The following is a 19,176-nucleotide window of genomic DNA, read 5'->3' as shown; positions in this document are numbered from 1 at the left end:
AAGGCTTCCCAGCACTTTGCTATATGATTGATTTTTAAGACCCTTTCCCCCACATCTAGTACATTAAAGTAATTCGCTCTGTTTGATACTGAGCATGTTTCTGATATGGTGAAAAACTGTATGGCTGGAGCTTAAATTCCTTACCTAAATTGTGTTTGCAAAATGCATATTTTGGATAGAAAATATAAAGTGCTCTAATGTGTGTGGTGGGGAACTTACAACATCTATATATGTTTGCTTGAGTTGATCACTCTTTCTCAGGGATTGGTTATTTCCACGTGTTGATATTTGGCTCATTCTTGAGGTACTTATTCAACTAACCTTTCATTGGCTTCAATGTAAATTTTCCTTGTGTAAGGACTGCAGAATTTGAGCTATTGAATATGTCTGGGGTTTGCAGAGTTACTGTGCTTGCTTGGAATTGAATTCAGATCACTCAGGCATTCAGGGGCAGATTTTCAAACAGTAGCCTCCAATCTTCAGGAATAAATAGGTGCATTTTTATTCACAATTACTGTCCATAGTTTAGATAATATAAATCTTTAAGTTCCTGATTTCACCAGCATATCAGGCACCTTCATATCTAATTGACCCAAAGTGAAGACATGAAAATTTTTACTGCAGTGAATATAGGCACAAATTGAGACATTTTTTACTTATTAAAATAACAGCTTTAGTATAAATTTAATCCTTTTGTTACCAATTCCTCTTGTAAGAGATGGCTTGAAATTGTGTGGTTTCCATTGCCTCCTCTCCCCTCCCGGCCCAAGACCATGAGAAATAAACTCACTTTAAGCCCTATGTCCGTGGAGGAACACAAGGAATTTAAGGGTCCTGATCTGATCTGCCTATTGTGATAAACAGCAAATATGTCAGATTAAAAACAACAAATTGCATACCTTGATAATGGCACTCAGTTATTTCAATACAATGTTTTTGGCAGCTCATGCTGACCAAAATGAAAGACACTTATGCCTGAAATTTTGCTCAGCTTTCCTCTAGGTTTACTTTGTTCTTCCTTGCTCAACTGGACAATTATGGAACACTAAATATTGTAGCAAATTAGTGTCAAACCTAGATTTGTATCCTGGTGGTGCAAGCTTCATTTAAAAACGAAAACAGAAAACCACAAAGAAACCGTTCACCAGTCAATCGGTGCGAAACTCTTTTACACAATGTCAGGAGATGATAGTGTCGTTCGTGTTTCTTGTACTTTTTTCATTTGATGTAAATCCTCCATTCATCTGGGCATATGTTTCTGGTATCGATTCAATTTCACTTGTTGATTCTGTGAAGTCTATCTTTGGTTTGCCACAGAATCTTTTGTGCAAGTAGTAGACTAGGAATCAATATATATATATGTTACAATAAAGGCAGAAATTATAAGCAGCCACAGAAGCTACTGTAGTAAGATGGTGCTGTAGGGCTTTTACCTTCCTAATATTAATACAAGGTAGATCCAGCTACTGTTTAATGTTTAACATAGTTTTTTAAACAGAAGTCTGTCAACAGTAACTCATCCTGGAAAAAAATATATTTGAAATAAAGATAAATATTTGCACTGCATTGGGAATTTGACTGTCTTCTGATCATCCAGTGGATTATAGGCTTTAATTTTATTATTTAATTTAGAATGTTGGCTTCTTCAGGCAATTCCCATGGTACCAATTCTCAGTTCTGACTGGACTGTACTTGGTGCAGCAGTTGAGGGAGTGGGGGAAGAATAGTTAAGTGACACTTTTGTACCTCTTGGATTCCGGGGTGGGGGGAGTAGTTATTGAGGAGGCAGCCTTATGGCTGTCTTTCATAATGTCTGGGTTGGAGGTATCTTCCCCTGGCTAGAACTGGAACTTAAAATACCACGACCACCGTCTGGCTAGTTTATAACATCATTAGCTCTCAAGCTGCTTTAAAAGGAGAGCAGTATCATTATCCCCATTGTACAGATGAGGAAATCCAGGGACATAGCTGTGAAGTGACTTAAGAGCAGTTGACCACTAGCAGATTGAGGACTAGAACCCAGGGCTCCTGACTCCCAAGCTAGTGCACTATCCATGAGATCACACTGTCTCCCCTTTTTAGCCCCCCCTTTATGCTGCTCTGGCCCATTTATGTGGTGTAAACAGGTAGGAAGAGGGATGAGGCTCTTACTTTAGCTACACCTTCAGCATATCTATCTATGGCCGTTATCACAGTATCTGTGTATCTCACATTACCCTTACAATATCCCTGTGAAGTATTATTCCCATTTCACAGATGGGGAACTGAGGCACAGAGTAGACTAGATGACTTGCCCAAGGTCACACAAAGTCTGTGGCCAAGCCAGAAACTGAATGCAGGTCACTCGAGTCCCAGTTCAGTGCCCTATCCAGAAAAACATCTTTCATACAGGAAGTAGAAAAGAGTAGCAGCAGGGGCAGGTATAGTTTATACTGTCCTGGTCCTGTATGGGCTGTTGCAACTGCTCAGAATAGTTGGAGTGCACTAGGTCCAGTCACATCTGTTCTGTGCTAGTGCACCTCCTTCCTACCCTGGTCATATCCTTGGCATGCCTTCTAGGGGATTCTCCTGAATTGGGGACATTCCCAGATGGCCAATTCTAGATGTTTAGAGCCCCTTTGTGCTGGAGTAAAGCCAGCCAGAATGCAGAATTGAAGCCCATGTCTCCTATCCTACTATCCTGTACAGTGCCTAGCACAATGGGGACACATTATTTGGATTATCATTTAATATTGTATTTTTGTATTCCAAATTGTCTCATCTCTGGGCACCCAGGAATACATAATAATAATAATTAATAAAGCTATTAGTATAGTAGAAGATATCTGTGACTTACCTCCTACAAATATTAAAGCAAACACTATCTGGAAAATACTGTAGATGAGTGGAAAAGTAAACATCTGTGTAAGCTGTTCAGGGGTGAAGGAGAGCTGCACTATAGTTGTACACAGTTGAGTGTTCTGCATACCTGTTTCCAGAGCTACCGTACGACATCTAAAGGGAATGATAAAAAGAAAAAATTCATATGGTATCCTATTGTGCTACTGTACTTTGAAAGAATACAAATGAATGTAAAAGACATACAATCACAGATATCAGGGCAGAAAAGAACCATCTAGTTTACATAATCCAGTCACAGAACTCAATCAAATGTGAGCATTGGAAAGGATCCATTTCACAAATGTACAGGGACTGCTGTAGTAATGCAGGATTTTCTTCTTAACATCTTTCATGTGGTGAGATCTCATTGCCCACGCTTGGAAAATTGTCCAGTGAATTTAAGGTATGATTGTATGCCCCTTAAAGTCAGCAGGAGTCTATGTATTTCATGGGCTTTGTTAGTGACCCACAGCATATGACATATCCAAATGTTTGCAAATGACATAGCATAGATTGATCAAGTAGAGGAAGACTGTAGGATGTAGCCACAAGGGTGGGATGAGGGGAATTTTCATACTGCCTAGTATGGGTATAACATACAAAAAGTAGAAACATGGATAAATGTCGAAGGATGCATACGAAAGAATGTCGCTACATGCTTGTGCTAATCAGAAAAGCTAAGGCACAAAATGAGTTACACCTAGCAAGGGACATAAAAGGCAATAAGTAGAGGTTGTATAAATACATGAGGAGCAAGAGAAAGATGAAGGAAAGTGTAGATCCTCTACTTAGCAGCAAAAAAGCTAATAACTGATGATATTAAGAAGGCTGTGGTGTTTAATACCTAGTTTGCTTCAGTCTTCACTAAAAAGGTTAATTCTGTCCAGATGCTTAAAACAATTAATATTAACATCAAGGAGAAAGGAATGGAAGCCAAAATGGGGAAAGAACAGGTTAAGGAATATTTAAATAAGTTAAATGTATTTAAATCAGCAGGGCCTGATGAAATTCATCCTAAGGTACCTAAGGATCTAGCTGAAGCCATTTCAGAACCATTAACAATGATCTTTGGGACCTCACCTGTCTTCCATGAGTTCTCAGAGAAGGACAAACATAGCACCAATCTTTAAAAAGGGGAACAAAGAGGATGCAGGTAATTATAGACCAGTTGGCCTAAGTTTGATACCTGAAAGATACTAAAGAAATTATTAAACCATCTCTTTGTAAGAACCTAGAGGATAACAGGGTTATAAGGAATAGCCAGCATGGATTTGTCAAGAACAAATCATGTCAAACAAACCTAATTTTCCTCTTTGACAAGGTTACTGACTTAGTGGAGCAGGGGGAAGCAGTAGACGTAATATCTTGATGTTTAGTAAGGCTTTTGATGCAGTCCTACATGACTTTCTCATAAGCAATCTATGGAAATGTGGCTTGGAAGAAATTACGACAAGGTGAATGAAAAACTGGTTGGTTGACCAGATTCAAAGGATAGTTATGATTTGCTATCAAATTGAGGAATTCGATGGGGGTCAGTCCTGGGTCCAGTAGTCAATATTTTCATTAATGACTTGGATAATGCAGTGGAGAGTGTGCTTATAAAATCTGCAGATGACACCAGGCTGGCACTTAAGAGGACAGGATTAGAATTCAAAATTACTTGGACAAATTGGAGAAATGGTCTGACATCAACAAGATGAAATTCAGCTAAGACAAGTGCAAAGCATTACACTTAGGAAGAAAAAAAAATCAAAAGCACAACTACAAAATGGGAAATAAGTGGGTAGGTGGTAGCACTGCTGAAAAGGATGTGAGCCTATGTATGCATGTGCATAGTAGATCACAAATTGAATATGGATCAACAATATGAAAAAGGCTAATCATTCATGCAAGGTAATTGTCCCACTCTACTGTGTTCTTGTGAGGCCTCAGCTAGAGTATTGTGTCCAGTTCTGAGTTCTAGTTTAGGGAAGATGTGGACATGCATGTGTGTAGGGGGTTGATATGCAGTGATGGCTCCTGATTTGTCAATATTTGGGTGACCCACCGCTCTTCCAGATGAAAGTCAGTCACAATGATAAGACCTTTATTGTGAAGGAAAAAGGCGGTTGCAAATGGGGGAAGACACCCTTCACTAAAACATCAGGCGCACAGACATCTGGGTTTCCTAGGGAACTCTACTGTATACCCAACCACTTTCAGGAAGGCTTTGTGGAACTAGAGAATAGCCAGAAACCATAACGAAAAGTGTTCAGAACAAAAGTTTCACTTTGATGTATACACAAAGTTGTGGGCTCTGACTCCGTAACATAACTAGCTCTTAAGAGTGAGTTAGTGGTTAGTCACTAAATAAAAACATCATATGGGCCAATTTTCTTTTATGGCTGAAATAAGATTACACACACTATGTAACAGAGCAATCTCTACCTGTGCCAAGACTGACCAGCGATGCGAGCCAGAAGAAAACCTAGAGAGTAGCCAGCAGCTGGAAATATGGTTCCAACGATCCACAGTTGAGGGCTGATAGTCCAGGATCCCTTGTACAATATTCCTCCAACCACAGCAATGATCAGTATAAGAGCTAGTCCAGTAATGGAACCTGCCTGAAGGGATTAAAAAGGGTTGTGTTTTAAAATAAACCTTGGCTAAATCAAGTAGACCAGCCATGATTTAATCACACACAAACATATCTTTCTTTTAATCACATTGAAGTAAGTTTTACATATAAAAAGAAAGGGTTTACATTAATGGTTCACAAAAGCCGCATTAGATAGCGTGAAAGCTAGCTGCCAATACTCAAAAGGCCAAGTATCCATTGCTCTAGGGGCAGCCTCTCTGGAGGTCCCAGCGTTCTTCTAACTCAGGGGTAGGCAACCTATGGCACGCGTGCTGAAGGCAGCACACGAGCTGATTTTCAGTGGCACTCTCACTGCCCGGGTCCTGGCCACTGGTCTGGGGGGCTCTGCATTTTAATTTAATTTTAAATGAAGCTTCTTAAACATTTAAAAAACCTTATTTACTTTACATACAACAATTGTTTAGTTAGGGGGGGAGGGATAGCTCAGTGGTTTGAGCATTGGCCTGCTAAATCCAGCGTTGTGAGTTCAATCCTTAAGGGGGCCACTTAGGGATCTGGGGCAAAAATCAGTACTTGGTCCTGCTAGTGACAGCAGGGGGCTGGACTCGATGACCTTTCAGGGTCCCTTCCAGTTCTATGAGATAGATGTATATCTCCATGACTTATAGAAAGAGACCTTCTAAAAATGTTAAAGTGTATTACTGGCACGCAAAACCTTAAATTAGAGTGAATAAATGAAGACTCGGCACACCACTTCTGAAAGGTTGCTGACCCCTGGTCTGTCTCTATTCATTTCAAATTAGCCTGGTCCACCAACTTAACTTAAAATGAGTCAATCAGCCCCTAAACCAGGGATCGGCAACCTTTGGCACGTGGCCCACCAGGGTAAGCACCCTGGCGGGCCGGGCCAGTTTGTTTACTTACTGCGTCCATAGGTTCAGCCAATCGCAGCTCCCACTGGCCGCGATTTGCTGTCCCAGGCCAATGGGGGCTGCGGGAAGCGGTGCGGGCTGAGGGATGTGCTGGCCACCGCTTCCCGCCTCTAAACTCTAGCGCTTGCAGTCTTCCTTTGTCTCCCTGTCAGTTTCTTACTGCTGGTCTACACTACCACTTAAGTTGATGTAACACATCTCTCAGGGGTGTGAAAAAGAACTCCCCCCCCCCCCCCCGAGTGACGTAAATTACATCTACTTAGGTGCTGTTTACACCGCACTATGTTGGCGGGAGACACTACCGTTGACATCGCTTCCATCTCTTGCGGAGGTGGAGTAATTATGCCGATGGGAGAGCTCCCCCATCCGCATAGCATATCTTTAACAGACGCGCTACAGCGGCACAGCTATGCTGATGTAGTGTAGACTTGCCCTTAGAAGCATCCTGGTGTTGGGCTGATACCCTTCTACCATAACAGGCCTTTCTGCCTTCCTCCCACCCTCTGTTCTGCTCCATTTATAGATGGGTTTGTTTTCCCAGCTGTGGGTGCTTGCCTCCATGACTGGTAGTTCTGTCAGCTGTACTGCGTATGGTTAGCCTGGTTTCCTGTAAGTGGGGAATACTCTGTTCTCCTTTCTGGCTATGCTCAGTATGGGGTTTGTGAACCCCATTACAGCAAGATATGCTGAAACAAGGTATTAGGATATATAATTGTAAGATCTGCAGTTAACAATAAAAGCAATGTGTGGGGACACCAGGAAATCCTTTGGGTCAAAATTTTAACACCACTTTAAATTCTTATTGCAATAGTCTCCAAAGGAATGATTGTCTTTTGACAACTTATATTTACAACATTTTTTTCTTTACTTATTTTTTGTAGTACTGAATTTAGGTCCTTGTGATGGGATGTATGGAGATCCCATCCTGTGTTTGGCAGAGAAAAGGCTAAATCTCTTCCTGAGGAGAAATTCTGCCCCGATGGCATACACTGTCAGAGAACACTTGGGGTTATGTAGCTGGAATCAGGTGGAGTGAATTATTCAACCATAGAGACTATGGGGCTGACCCAGCTCTGATTGAATTCAATGGAAAGACTGATTTCAATGGTCTTTGGCCCAGGCCTACAAGAATAGTGAGTTGATGTGGATGTTCTTGCTTTGGTTTGGGATGAGCTAATAACCAGATTATTCTAGGGAAGAAAAATGTGTCCAGCTGTGCAAATCTGGTTTGATAGTAAATTCTAGTTGTGCCCTTTTCCCCCCTATTTGAACCAAACCTTGTCAGCTTAGTCTCCTTCATCTTGCCCTTGACCTATACTTGACCCTTCATTGGCCTACACAAAGCAAACTGTGCATGTGTACTATTTATTGTGCACCTTCTGTTTATGTGTAGGATGTAAACATGTCTGAAAGTTGAAACTTCCATTTATTGCTGCCAAGGTATTTAAAAAAAAAGAAAACTACCAGTTTTAATACGCAATTGTCAAGTCTTTTGGGTCCAAAAATATACCATGTCCAAGTTTATAAATAAGCTATGAGTAGATTCTGAAATACAGCACAGTAAATGAATATGTTAAGAAAATGAATTTGACATAAAGAGAAACATTACATTGAGCTCTAATATCACTGAAAGGATGACAAATATTAAGGGGAATAACTATTCACCAAAAAGGATTATTTTAATGAGAAAATATGTATACTAATTAATGATGATCAGTGGGAGTTGAGGGTACTCAGCATCTCTCAGAAGCAATGAGAACCTTGTAGGATAGGATCCATAATCCATTTCAATTAACACCAAATCACATGTGAAATCACTGAACAATGGTGATTTATAATGGTGTATGCAACAAGCACACCTTTGTACAGGATTGGAGCAACATGTTGCTAGATGGGGAACTTCATTGCTATCATGAAGCTAGTTACTGATATTCTTATTTGTTGTGAGTAGAAACATATTGTTTGAGTAGTCCCATTGAAGCCATAACCTGGCCACAATGAGCAATGGTTCAGATCAGTATATGAAAGTTTCATATCTTACCTTAAGTATAATTTTAGCTTTCTGGGGCCATTTGTGATTAACAAATATTCCAAATGAAACAGGAATTACAAGGGCTACCAGTGAAATACCTGAAAATAAGAACAAATGACATTTAACAGAGAACAGACATGATAAGAAAATAGACACTGAACAGTGAGAATATGTTTAAATAGCAGGTTTCTGTAGGTAAGTCTCTGGTTATACCCACAGACATCCACACATAGAGAGTAATATAAAGCATAAGAGTATGAATTGTACTATCTTCGGAAACCTTGTGAGGTATTTGTAGTGACATACATATTCAGCAGGGTAAAAAAGCATACAGCAATTTTAGTGTGTTGTACCATTTATTTCCTGTAGTATTAAACGTGCATTTTGCCTGCAGGTGTTTCTACTGTGCCATAGCAGCACTCATATTAGAGCTTCTTATGTTGTGGGCATTTTTCCAAATGCTGATATTAAGAACACAAATGGTTTACATGACTCTCTTTTGGAGCTGAAATTTAAGTATATGAAGGTGACTACACTGGTGTGTAGGGAATAGATTCCGGAACCTAAACCAGTGGGCATTAAGGGCTGAATCCTAAATACACGAGTAGTCCTATTGACCTCAAGCATTCAGTTGTCATTCTTTTTTTCTCTGGCCAGGTGAGGTTTCATGTGTTGAATCAAATTAAGTTCCACCGCTGGTGGTGCCCATTGTCTACTGCTTTAGGTTTCAGATTTGCAACCTAACTTAAATCTGAGCATGTGCTTAAGTGCATTGCTGGATCAGGGCCACAGCACTCAGCACCTTGCAGGCCTATGCCCTACAGCCATTACGAAAATGGCACAGATATTTAGCCAAAAATAGGGCAAATCTCTATATCTGTTTTTTTTCTATATCCTTACAACATCTCCACAAAGGATATAAAGATTTGTTACCCCAGGGTAAATATCTGTACTATTTTTATAAATAGTACAGATAGTAATGGCCTTAGGGCTCTATCCTGTAAGGTGCTGAGTGCCCTAGTCTCTGTCAGAATGGATACTGTAGGCTGCTGGTACAAAGACAGTTGCTTCCAAAAGGAGAAAGATATGAGAGAGAGAGAGAGAGAAAACATTGATTTGACTCACCTATACTGTCATAGGGGATTACGATGGAATCAGTGTCTGTCCACATTTTGGTATAGATAAAGAGACAAAGTGGCATCATCCCCAGTGCAAGCAACGTTGAACATGTTGTCATACTGATACTGCAAGGAAATTGGCAAAAGTTATAGTTCATGCTCTCCAACAGAGTCTCCCATTTTCTTATTGCAATTTAATAATTTATGAAAAATGGTGAAAGAAATGCTACTGGCTGCAGTCAATTTATCCTGCATATTAATTCACAAAAAAACTAAATTGAAGAAATGTTAGAGTGCCAGGTTATCCTGAAAAAAATGTGAACTATTTCCAGTTAAGATGGAATCTTCACCTTAAACTATTCTGTTGTGCCTAGGGCTACATCTACACTACAAACTAGGGGGGTGATTCCCAGCTTGTGTATGCACACTTGTGCTAGCTCTCATTGAGATAGTATGAGTATAGCTCGTAGTGTAGCTGTAGTAGTACAGGCACTGGTGGCACAGCTTAGCTGTGCTGAGTACAAACCTGCCTGAATACGTGGGTACGTATGTGGCATGGCTAAGTTGTGATGTTGCTGCAGCTACACTGCTATTTAGATTTGTGCTGGCTCTCCTCAAGCGAGTGCAAGTATTTGTAAATGAGGTAGGAACTTGACCCGTATCACCTAGTGCAGATGTAGCCTAGGCGAGCTAAAGGGTATGGTTAACTGACTGGGAGATTATCTGATGGGGATTCACGCTGAATTAAGCATGTGGAGGTGATGGGAGCAGAGAGACCCGGTAAGTTTTATGTACTCCCATCTTTGGTCCAGATTCTGCCACCTTAGACTCACTAAATCAATAAGACTACTCATGGTGTAAAGTACTACAGAAACTGGCTCTTAATTGCTAGAGCACTGTGCTGGAATTGGCTCTTTGTAAGTTTCTAACTAGAATAAACCTTGTGTCCAATTATTTTTATCTGGGGAACCTTGATTTGGCTCCTTACCCATGCTATTGCAGCTTATTTACCATTAGTAATAATATACAGCTGTTCATCAGTAGCTCCCAAATTCCTTTATAAAGGAGGTAAGTAGTATTAGCCCAATTTTACTGAAAGGGGGCGTAAGAGAAGTGATGTGATTTTTTCCCCCCAAGGTCAAACTGCCGGCTATGGAACTGGCAGTAGAACCAAGGACTCTGAGATCATAGAATCATAGAATATCAGGGTTGGAAGGGACCTCAGGAGGTCATCTAGTCCAACCCCCTGCTCAAAGCAGGACCAATCCCCAACTAAATCATCCCAGCCAGGGCTTTGTCAAGCCTGACCTTAAAAACCTCTAAGGAAGGAGATTTCACCACCTCCCTAGGTAACCCATTCCAGTGCTTCACCACCCTCCTAGTGAAATAGTGTTTCCTAATATCCAACCTAAACCTCCCCCACTGCAACTTGAGACCATTACTCCTTGTTCTGTCATCTGCCACCACTGAGAACAGCCGAGCTCCATCCTCTTTGGAACCCCCTTTCATGTAGTTGAAAACAGCTATCAAATCTCCCCTCATTCTTCTCTTCTGCAGACTAAACAATCCCAGTTCCCTCATCCTCTCCTCATAAGTCATGTGCTCCAGCCCCCTAATCATTTTTGTTGCCCTCTGCTGGACTTTTTCTAATTTTTCCACATCCTTCTTGTAGTGTGGGGCCCAAAACTGGACACAGCACTTCAGATGAGGCTCACCAATGTCGAAAAGAGGGGAATGATCACGTCCCTCGATCTGCTGGCAATCCCCCTACTTATACAACCCAAAATGCCATTAGCCTTCTTGGCAACAAGGGCACACTATAGACTCATATCCAGCTTCTTGTCCACTGTAACCCCTAGGTCCTTTTCTGCAGAACTGCTGCCTAGCCATTCGGTCCCTAGTCTGTAGCAGTGCATGGGATTCTTCCATCCTAAGTGCAGGACTCGGCACTTGTCCTTGTTGAACCTCATCAGATTTCTTTTGGCCCAATCCTCTAATTTATCTAGGTCCCTCTGTATGCTATCCCTACCCTCCAGCATATCTACCACTCCTCCCAGTTTAGTGTCATCTGCAAACTTGCTGAGGGTGCAGTGCACGCCATCCTCCAGATCATTAATGAAGATATTGAACAAAACTGGCCCCAGAACCGACCCTTGGGGCACTCCGCTTGATACCGGCTGCCAACTAGACATGGAGCCATTGATCACTACCCGTTGAGCCCGACGATCTAGCCAGCTTTCTATCCACCTTATAGTCCATTCATCCAGCCCATACTTCTTTAACTTGCTAGCAAGAATACTGTGGGAGACCGTATCAAAAGCTTTGCTAAAGTCAAGGAATAACATATCCACTGCTTTCCCCTCATCCACAGAGCCAGTTATCTCGTCATAGAAGGCAATTAGGTTAGTCAGGCATGTGAAGGCAATTAGGTTAGTCAGTTAGATCAGCATCAGTGCCTTCACCATGGAACCACACTGCCTGCCCAGGTGATGTATAGTATATCATAGGATATACTATCTAATACCATATAATATTTCAGATCTTGTAACTTGACCCCTTCGGTACCTAGGTGCAAAGAGAGAAATTAAGGGGGGAAATGTCAGCCTGAAACTATAACTATAAATAAGCAGTTTTTTCTGGTTAATATTAATGTAAGGTATTGTTTTATAATTTCCTTTCTTTAAATACTAGAAATATGAAAACAAATCAGAAAGATCTCCCACAGAATCAGCGGGAGCTAAGAGACACACCTCAGCTAATAGTTGTGTACTGTCTTTAATTATTAAAATTGACACCCTCTTGTTACTTGGTAGATTATGACAACACTGCTTCTGGTAAAAAGGTACTTAGACCAGTTAAAAAATATACTGTCCATGGGGTACTCAGAGGAATTTCCAGAATATTATTTATTTATGTATATAGTACCTTGGGTTCTTTGCAAGACAGAAGTCAATCTAAAGTCTTTGTTCCCAAAAGCTTCTAATCTGGGGACTTGATCTAAAGCTCTCTTTGACTTCAGTGGGCTTTGGATCAGGCCCTAAATAGCCAATGTGCAAACAAAGGCCTTGTTCCTGCAACTTGATGTGTAAGGGTGGACCCCTGTGTCCTCGGGGGCCCCACTGAAGTTATTGGGGCTCCACACAAGTGTCAGGGGTCTCTCCATGTTCATCACATTGCAGGATTGAGGCCAAAGGATGGAGGATGGGTTCAGTGAAAATCAGTGCAGTTGAATAGTGAAGCTTTGCATGAGACTTATTGCTTCCTTATTTGTTCATGGATCTTTCTGTTTTTAAATGTGAAGGCTTTAGAAGTTGTTCTTTCTGTTTAAGACATTCAGTCATTTGGTTAATCAACACTGCAGTGTGGGGAGGATTGATAGGCTTTGTCAAAGAGATGTGACTACCACTGGGGTGAAGATGTAGAGGGAAAAGGTAGGTGGGTAACAAAGAGAATCTCAGGCACATGGGCAATGTAGATAAAGGCCTGGCCCTAAATTCCCTCTCCTGTGGTAACCCCATGGAAGACAACTCTAGGACAGAAATCTGAATGTGTCCCTGACTGTGCCAACAGAATAGGCCATGGGGGCTTTCCTCCAAACATGGGGGATCCATGAGAGGTCAGGACCATACATGTGGAAGCCCTATGCTTTCGCATTGACTCTGGCCCTTCACTTTAGCCCTTTGGCTATGGCTGCCCAGAGGCTCCAGTTGGAGGGCTCCATGTAAAAGATGGAGTTGGGCCTTGGGCTTTGTTACAGGGGATGATAGGGGTTTACCTCTCCGTTGGCCAACCCACTCTTCCTCAAAGTCTGTCCCTTCTCTGCCTCAACCCCCTTGCCCCAATAGAGGAGGAGGGATGTCTGCAGCAAGAGGAGATTCTCTGTATATAGATTGAGAGGGTGAGGTCACTGGCCCATCTCCTGACCTCCCTCATGCCCATTTTCACCCCCGTCTTTGCCTTTCTCCCTAACCTCTCTTCTCTGGTTCTTTCTCCTCACAATACAAGCATGCTTTCATCTTTCCTATCTTAAAAAACCTACCCATGCCTCTCCAACTACCACCTCATCTCAGTCTTCCTCTTTAAGCTCATTGAAACTGTTTGTGATCATTGTTTGGAGCTGTTCTCCTCCACTTCCTTCCTCAACCCTCTCCAGCCCAGCTTCTGCCCCTTGCACTCAACGGAAACTATTCTCACGAAAGTCTCTAATATCCTTTTCCTAGCTAAGGCTCAGAACAAGTATTTCAGCCTCATTCCTTGCTGTGTCAGCTGCTTTTGACGCAGTCAGCCATGCTCTTTTTGAAAACTTGCACTCCTTTGGCTTCCGTGACTGTCTTCTCTTGGTTCTCCTCTCTCGTTAATCGTTCCTTTGGCATGTCCTTAGGAGGATCCACCTCATCCCCTCTCCAGCTTTCTGTTGGGGCTCCACAGGGCTCTGTCCTTGGTCGTCTTCTCTTCTCCCTCTGCACTTTGGCTCTGAGTAATCTCATCCACAAACACAAATTCACCTAATATCTTTATGCTGACAACTTACATCTCTACCCCAGATCTGTCTTGTGCTGTCTGAACTACTATTGTGGCATGTCTCTTTTACGACATCTTGTGGATTTCTAGACATCATCTCAAGATAAATATGGCTAAAACAGAGCTCTTCATCTTCCCCTTCAAATCCTTCCACCACCTCCTTTCTCAATCACTGCAGACAATGCCACTATCCTGTCTGTCACTCAGGCCTGTAACCTCTGCGTCATCTTTGCACTCTCTAAAGATCCTCTCATGTCTAAATCTTGCAGATTCTTTCTTCATTGCATCTCTAAGATATTGACTTTCTTACCCACCCAGGCTGCTATAACTCTCATCTAGACGTTCATCATCTCATGTATCAATTACTGCAACATCCTTCTCTCTGGTCTTGACAAATGCAATCTTGCCCTGCTCATAACCATTTGGAATGCTGCTGCAAAGATTATTTTCCTAGCCTGTAGCTTTGACCATGGTACACCTCTCTTTGTATCCACCCACATCAAACATAAGTTGCTTGTCTTCACTTTCAAGACCCTCGCAGCCTATCTCCCTTCTATGTATCTCGCATTCACTCTGGCCTGTGATTGGCCTATGATGCCAGTCTCCATTGCCTATTTTCAAACAAGCACTGTCATGCCTTTTCCATCATGCTTGGGAAGTGCTCCCCGTTAACATCCACAAAGCTACCTCATTATCCCCTGTCAAAGCCCCCCTTAAAACTCTCTTTTTCATGATGCCTAAAAAACCCTTGATAAGCCGCTGAGTGTTCAATGGTATGTTGACTACTTTCTATTGTGCTGACCAACATTGTTTCATTGTTTCTTTGTACACGCTTGTCTCTATTCATCTGTTGTCTCTTGCCTTATACTTTGATTGTTAGCTCTTTGGAGTTGGGACCATTTTTTTGATCTGTTTGTACAGCACCTAGCACAGTGGGGCCCTGGTCCATGACTGGGGCTCCTAAGCATTATGGTAATACAAATAAATAATCATAATTCTATAATAAGGGTGATCTTCTGAGGAAGGTATAAACTCACTCTGAGTATGTCATGAACAGAAATTTATTTCTGCCCCCAGCTGGTGATCAGCTTACACCCTTAAGTAAGACTTAGAATGCAATGGCCCTTTCACACTTGGGGTGGCCTGTTGTGTAAACAAATAAAATATCATCTATTTAAAGGCCAGCCACTCATGTGGTATGACACGCAGGGTTTTTGCAATGCAGTGCTGGCTGCAGTATTTTCCTTCATGTGGTCATTCTTCTACCAAGCATGAGGATTCCTACATTGTTCCCTACTTTACACAACCCTCATCCTCAAGGCCCTGAGTAATGGTCGCTGTGGGTATGTCTACACTGCAATGAAAGACCCGCAGCTGGCCTGGGTCAGCGGACTCGGGCTCGTGGGACTTGGGCTCCAGGGCTAAAAACTTGGACTCAGTGCCACGGTTGTGGTTTGTTTTTTGCAGTGTAGATATACCCTAAGGGCCTGATTGAAAGCCCATTGAAGTCTCAGGGTTAAAGTCTCTACCTGAAGAATACTCCCTTTGTAGGCATTTATCTTTCCCTTTGCAAGGGACATAGAAGTTTCCTCTCTCAAATTAAAGGCCAGATCCTGTGCTTATTTACATCAGTGTCAATCCACATTAATGCCCGTGACTTCAATGGAGTTATTCTGAATTTACACTGATGTCAGTGAAAGCAAGATTTGGCCCTACATACACTGTTCCACCCAGGTAAAATGGGTTGAGACCAAAACAGAATTTCAGTCTTTTTTGCTGAATTTCCTTCCCTTTGTGGTTTTGCCCGATCAGTGCTTTACTGAAATAAAGTACTTGGCAATTTATAATATTTCTAGGTCTTCTCTCCAAAGCAAGAAAGTTGGTGATTAGCGCAGTTGATTACATACTGTATTAAAAACCACATATTACATTAACACCTGTATGTTACAAAGAAATTCACTGTTTGCAGTGTGGTAATGCAGTAAGGCATTTTGCCTTATTAAAACCACAAATATTAAAGTTCTTCATCTATGCATCTTAGCTCCCCATCTTTCTTACTTCTATTAGTTTTTCCATTGCTAGTTCAGACTGGCATATGATGAAGTAGACACATGCTGTAATTTATATTACTCTGTGGGAAGCAGAGAAACTTTTCTGTTTATTTTAGAACAAGGTAATCAGTTTTTAAAAAAATATTGCTCTTTTTTAGAGGCTGTTAGAGCTAAATGATGGAAAAAATAAGTGTCTTGGGATTTGCATCAAGAGCAGCGTTCACCTTGAGTACATATTTGATGTCCGCAAACATGCCAGCTGCCTGACACATCACAATTTCTGACTTTACAGCATCTTGAAGTTGCAGCCAAGTGACCTGCCACCAAGATCACCACACTCACAAAGAAGCGTTTTGATTGCAACCAGTAAGTAGGCTATGGCTTATATCCTACAAAACACTCTTTGAAAACTTTGCATGTGTGCCAGATGCATACAGAATTGTTACAAATGAATTTGGATCCTGGATAAAAACTTTGCAATTCTAGCCATTGTGAAGAACACATAGGTGGATAAATATTTTTCCACTGGTGATTTCTTTAACGAGACATTAGAACAACAATTGATTATAGACCTCTGTTTATAAAGTTAATTGTTATGAAATCTATATTGCAGTAGTCCCTAGAAGCCTCAACCAGGTCAGAGACCCATTGTGCATGGAACTGAACAGATACATAAAGTAGTAAATAATAGTACTTCACTCTTATACAGCACTTTTCATCTGTAGATCTCAAAGTATTTCACAATCGTTAAGGTATTTATCCTCACAACACCCCTGTCAGTTAGGGAAGTACTATTATCCTAGTTTTTACAGATGAGGAACTGAGATTCAGAGAGGCTAAGTGATTTGCTCAAGGTCACACAGAAAATCTGACAGAAAAGAAAACTTAACCTGGGTGTCCCAAATCCTATGCTACTGCACTAAACACTGACCCATCCTTCCTTTCGGCTCCAAAGAGATTAATGGGTAATTTTAGAAAAGCAAGTAATTCCTTTAGAGAAGTGATGCGCTTACCTTAGGTCCATGTCCCCATCTAGCCAATATGCTAGAATGTTGGAAGATGTTCCACCTGGACAGCATCCCATGATCAGCACAGCAACAGCTTGAGCAGGAAGCACATTAAAAGCAAGTGACAGCACAAAGCCTGCCAAAGGCATAATTCCAAACTGACAGAGGAAGCCCACAAATATGCCCCATGGCCTTTTTATGTGTCCCCAGAATTTTTTTATGTCCACATTGCAGCCCATGGAGAACATCACCAATGCCAACAAGATTGTTAGGACAGTACTTAAAACGACATTCAAAACTTGGTTAAAATTGTCATCAGGTATAACACACGAAGTGCCGTTGCAAATGGTGGCATTTGCAGAACAGTATGAAATATTTGTGGTTGAGTTTGCTGTCATCATCTTGAAGTTGCCAAAATTAAATTTCTCAAAGTCACTATTGCTGTGTTTTAAAATAAAGAAATTCTCATTTCATCCAAGTCAAACTTTTAAGCTCTCTGTAAATGCTCTTCTCTTGGTAGCTCTTTTTAAATGACATGAGAGGCAATAAAGAGCAATAAATACTTGAACTCAGTTTCTACCAGTTTAGGGTCTAGTATTGTGCTGAGTCACAAAGGTGTATATATAATTGGTGCTATCTTACTGAACCAGCAAACTTTTAATTAATCATTTATTCATGCCATAATGTTCAGTTCCACACCAGAAGAGCAATCGTGTTAATATTTAAAAGCATGAGCTAGGCTTGTTAAATAGCTTTAACACAAAGTGAGATCCACAGGAGTGGTCACGTCAAGGCTCCAATCTTTCCATTTCTTGTGTGAGGTTGGACTGCTCCCCCTGCACAGAACCCCTTTGAAGTCAATGGGGTTCAGGAATGGTGAGCAATCCTCTTAAGTATGAGAAACTGCAGGTTTAAAGCCCATGGATTGAACTTACTACACAATATGCACAATACTACATTTTGGGGGAGCTAGGGGTATTGCTTTAAGAATAACAGGTACTTTTTGTGTGTATGTGTACAACTATCATCACTGGAAACTCGCATACAAAATACCCATCGTTTCAATAGGTTCTGTAGCAGTTATGCAGAAATGAAACCAGAACAAACTAAGGCCCTTATCCTGCACTGAGAATGTTGTGGGCAGGGCTCTGCACTAAGTGCAAACAAAATCAGCGAGGCTGAATCTGGGCAGAATTAGGGACTAAACATTTTGCTCAAATAAAAATTAGAAATGAAGGCCCTGATGATGCAAATACTCCTGTATATACTCATTGGTTCCTTGTACTCCCCCATCTGTCTTCATCTATCTGTAGTCTTGTCTTATACTTAGATTGGGGCAGCACAACTGGGGAGTTGGAGGTGGGATAGCATTCCCACAATGGAAATATTGTGGGGGCTCTGCCACTGTATAAGTTTATGCACACCTGGGTGGTCAGTATGGAGGCAAAGTAGCTGTGGGACCCAGAAAGGCTGGAGTGGCTGCCCCGGGGCCCAGGATTAAGTCAGGGAGTTGGACCTGTGGAGGCTGGAATGGGCCAGGTAGGAAACCCTGACACCTTTCCAGCCTGGAGACCGTTCCCCCACACCTAGTCTCAGTACTGCCCTTCACTCCCACTCCTGTCATTCCACCCTCTCATTTGCAGGGATCTTCCTCCCGCCTCCTCTTACTTAGATTATATGCTCTTTGGCGTAGGGAACATCTTTTTACTCTGTACAATGCCCAGTGTAATGGAACCCTAGTCCATGACTAGGGCTCCTAGGTGCTATAATACAGATAATACATTTTAATAATAATTTTGTTCACATGAGTAGTTCCACTGAAGCCATTGGGGTGACTCTACGTAAGTGCTTTGCTGGAGGTAGGCCGTAAGCATTTATCACATTGTATGGTTCATTGCAATCGACTTGCATTGCACAATAGAAAAGTTTGCCTCATTAGTCACTGTGTTTCTCATGTGACGTCAAAGGGTGTGAGAGCCCACACTAAGGCTTTTAGTGACTAAAATCTATAAAAGTAAATGCTAAGATAGATAAATGGTAGCTTTTAAGGTCAAAAT

At 41.6% G+C, this 19,176-nt stretch overlaps 1 protein-coding gene across 1 annotated transcript; it reads right to left on the bottom strand.

Annotated features, from left to right (window-relative positions):
• Positions 1-1,178: 1,178 nt before the first annotated feature.
• Positions 1,179-17,520, bottom strand: SLC10A2 (solute carrier family 10 member 2). Its single transcript, XM_065423438.1, has 6 exons — positions 17,126-17,520; positions 9,548-9,666; positions 8,432-8,520; positions 5,308-5,483; positions 2,837-2,994; positions 1,179-1,339 (listed from the first exon to the last, which is right to left on the bottom strand). The coding sequence occupies exons 1-6, from the start codon at positions 17,518-17,520 to the stop codon at positions 1,179-1,181; spliced, it is 1,098 nt and encodes a 365-aa protein (XP_065279510.1).
• Positions 17,521-19,176: the final 1,656 nt, after the last annotated feature.

This window comes from Emys orbicularis, chromosome 1 (genome assembly GCF_028017835.1).
Source record: "Emys orbicularis isolate rEmyOrb1 chromosome 1, rEmyOrb1.hap1, whole genome shotgun sequence".
Lineage (NCBI taxonomy): Eukaryota > Metazoa > Chordata > Testudines > Emydidae > Emys > Emys orbicularis.
This window is presented reverse-complemented; position numbering and strand designations above follow the sequence as displayed.

What these genes read in the sequence shown, in the direction of transcription:
- SLC10A2 (XM_065423438.1), bottom strand. Translation starts at nt 17,520, where the DNA reads ATGATGACAGCAAACTCAACCACAAATATTTCATACTGTTCTGCAAAT. An exon ending in GATGGGGACATGGACCTAAG is followed by an intron (nt 9,667 to 17,125) that starts GTAAGCGCATCA and finishes ATTTCCTTGCAG; the next exon opens with TATCAGTATGACAACATGTT. An exon ending in AAGCTAAAATTATACTTAAG is followed by an intron (nt 5,484 to 8,431) that starts GTAAGATATGAA and finishes TAATCCCTTCAG; the next exon opens with GCAGGTTCCATTACTGGACT.